We start from the raw sequence: 3,430 nt of genomic DNA, 5'->3' as shown, positions 1-3,430 counted from the left end.
CTTTAAAAAACAAGGCATCGATTCAACTCCTGATGACAAGCCACCATCCAGCGAGGAAGCAATGCAAATGGCAACAAATCCATCAGTATGCACAAGAATTACCAGACATCAGTGATCAACGGGGCAGTTACTTGCAACTAGCAAGAAAACTGTATGACACGCAGGCAAACATTGTCATAAACCAAAGAATGCATCCAACCAAACAATCCAAAATAGACACATTTTTTTTCCCCAAGACAGAAAAAAAAATAAACATGAAAATACTGTACATATTTTACTGTTGTGATTTTTTTTGGCTACACCTGTATTGCGGTTTTTGTTATATAATGTTTTTGGACAGTATATTTTTGTATTTTGTTGACTGTGTTGTTACACGTGCATTTTTGTCAACATACTTGCAGGTTCATAAAGGACATGTACCATGCTCATTTCCCAAATGAGGAATTTCTGTTATCAGGACAAATTGGACAGCGCAAACACGAGTCCGCACTTGGGAATATTTACTGTACCTCATTTCTGGCCGAAGCTGCTCATGAAGGTGACAGACCTGCGAATGATCGGGGCCTGCCATGCAAGCCGGTTCCTTCACATGAAAGTGGAGTGTCCGACTGAGTTATTCCCTCCTCTGTTCCTGGAGGTATTTGAGGACTGAGTAGAGGATTTTGATAAAAGAAAAAAATGTTTGTGTGTGAGCACTTGAATGCCCCATAATAGGTGGAACTAGTGTCATTTTATTTGGTAGTTTATGAGTAGTTCTGTGATCAATTATTTTGACTGGATGCACTCCTTTCTGGGTGGGGATGTGTGAATAGCATTCTTGTTTGTTGCTTTGTTTCTTTCTCTAAAATGTGGAATAAAGACCCAAGACCTTGACATCTTTTCTTCACTTTTTCAGAACACAATACGAATCGATTTGGACCTCTGTATACTATCGACAAGTGGTCCCCAATGCCTGGGCTGCGAACCGGTACCGGTCTGTGGGTCATTTGGTACCAGGCGCACAGAAATAATAAATAACTTACATCACTTCCGTTTTATTCATTTATGAATCTGAAAGATATTTTATTTTTTTTGCCGGATTCTCTGTTACATCCGTCTACAGTACGTCACTCTTGACGCACTTCTTGGTCACATGATAGGTTGCTGCGAAAATGAAACCCAGGAGCGAGCAAAATGAGTAAAAAAAAATACAAGCATCTTTGGAAAGTTTCTTTGGGAAGGGGAAAAGGCCCAGCCAGGAGACAGAAGAGAAGCCGACGACTTTCAAGAAAAACAAGGCTACATTTAATAGACAGTGCCAGGACTCCTACTCAAAATCCGGCTTTATCTCAACGGGAGATTCCCACACACCAAGCCCACTCTGCATAATATGCAGCGATGGTGAGTCGAATTTGTCATGCACTTTGTATTCGTGGTGTATCTTATTTTGAAGGCACGTCAAAACGTTAACATAGCGAACAGCGAGTGTTGCGGCCAGATAGGATGTTCCTCGTGTCATGATTCGTGTTTATTATTATGTTTCGAAAATACCACAGTTTTCATGCAGGTCATATCATTTTATTTTGTTGTATTTATCTGGCCTTAAAGGTCGGCCCCTGAAAATGTTGTCCGACATTATACCGGTCGGTGGTGCAAAAAAGACTGGGGACCACTGCTTTAGACGTCGTCAGAGCGCACAGACAAATAGAGACACAAGCGTGTCTATGTGTCTGCGTGTGTGTGTATGTATGGACATATATATAGAGAGAGAGAGAGAGAGAGAGAGAGAGAGAGGGAGAGAGAGAGAGAGACAAGATGTTAATGAGAGCTGGATAGTCACGCCCTTAAGCAACTAAACTAAAGACATAATGACCAACAGGCGTGCAGTTTCAGGCGGAGCCCTACAGTCCCACCTGTTGGTCATAAACAAAACCATGACATTTTCGAGTTACGAGCTGTCACTTAGCCGAGAGAGACTCCCAAGTTGCCGATGCGGTTTCAGCTCTTCATCTTACATTTTCAGCACACAAATACAGCCCAAATTTATTTTGAGAGCACAGGGGGAAAAAAAACAACAACCAGGGGAGCTGTAGTAGGACTAGTACACAATTAACACTTACAAGTGCTTCACTAGAAACTCTACATGGCCCAGCGAGTCGGTCACGCACTAGTAGCCGTTCCTGAGACACGGTTGACGCAGAATCGTACTTACTAGTCAGGACAAATGTGTCCTAGTACCGAGACCTTAAGCTGTATATGCAATGAAATTGTGTGCGCGTGGCCCATTCCACGTTGTGACGAATGTGTTGCTTTGAAAGAGAGAAAAGCGCTCAAGCACAAACACGAGATCTTAACGCGACGTCAAGCCTCGCGTGTTGACGGCCGGGCCCCCCCGTTGGAACATTTGAGACATGTGACGTGATAATTTTGTGCTTCTTCACCTCTTGCGCACGGCAAATGTTCGTGTGTTGTTTGCTTTTATTTGTTTGTTTGTTTTTTCTCCATTTGGTTTGGATGAACGTGTTGGCTTCCGGACAGAAAATACAACCAAATTTGTATTTGTAAGACTGAGTATGAAAATAAATAGAATTTAATGTTCAGTGAGGATCAAATACAGTTTCAAAGAAAAAAATCGATCCTTTTCAAATTCAAATTGTACAATTCAGATTCAGTTATTCAATATGATCCAGATTAAAATATACAAATCCAGCCATTATCCGAGCCACTTAACTTCAATTTATGTCATTCAAATTCGGTATAAACTATTTCAATCTAAGTTCTTCACATTTAGCTTTTGGTGGCAAATATTCCACCTCACAGTGTCGTACCTAGTTTAAGAAATTTCAAGAGTTATTTTTACTGACCATTCATTGGTCAAAACATGTACGAATGTTTGTTTTCCTAACACACTGTCCATCCTTGTTTTCTTACAGTTCTGACAGCCGCTGTGAGACCAAACAGTCTAACATCTTGGGCCACAGACCAGGAAATCGATGTCACAATCAAAAGTTGGCTACATCTGGCTCCTGATCGGGATGGTGACAGGAAGGAGAACATGAGAAGAAAAGAGAGCATGGAGAGCACAACAATTTGATGGATAGAAAAATGCCGTTCAAGAGCAAGCTGCATCCCAGTTTGGACTCTGTGTTCACTGTTAAAATAAGAAAAGTGCCGTTTTCCAGTGTATGTGCAGATATATGTGAGGTTCACAAATTATGACAATAAACATAACAGTCGTTTTAAAAAAATGTGGGTCAAATATGGCTCATGAAAGAAGTGGCTTAGTTCAGGTTGAATTAAGGCTGATACCAGGATCAGAGATGGTTGTACAATGTGGCTCAGGTATGGGCCTTATGTGGCCCATATTGTGGATGCCAGATGTGGGCCGTCACTCATTGAGGTATGTGGGCCGGGTGCAAGTGATGTATGCGGCCCAGAGCTGGGCCAGACC

At 41.8% G+C, this 3,430-nt stretch overlaps 1 protein-coding gene across 1 annotated transcript in view; it reads left to right on the top strand.

Annotated features, from left to right (window-relative positions):
- The window catches only part of LOC109507689 (thyroid hormone receptor beta-like), a 4,989-nt gene extending 4,120 nt beyond the window's left edge, over positions 1 to 869 (top strand). Inside the window, exon 4 of the mRNA XM_019857286.1 lies at positions 506 to 869. Coding sequence (XP_019712845.1) covers positions 506 to 652 — 147 coding nt within the window. The 3' untranslated portion in view covers positions 653 to 869. The remainder of the gene's footprint in view (positions 1 to 505) is intronic.
- The last annotated feature ends 2,561 nt before the right edge of the window (positions 870 to 3,430 follow it).

Source organism: Hippocampus comes, unplaced genomic scaffold (assembly GCF_001891065.2).
Source record: "Hippocampus comes isolate QL1 unplaced genomic scaffold, H_comes_QL1_v1.1 scaffold73, whole genome shotgun sequence".
In the NCBI taxonomy this organism is placed as follows: domain Eukaryota; kingdom Metazoa; phylum Chordata; class Actinopteri; order Syngnathiformes; family Syngnathidae; genus Hippocampus; species Hippocampus comes.
Note: the sequence above shows the minus strand (reverse complement) of the source record. Positions and strands in the feature narration are given on the sequence as shown.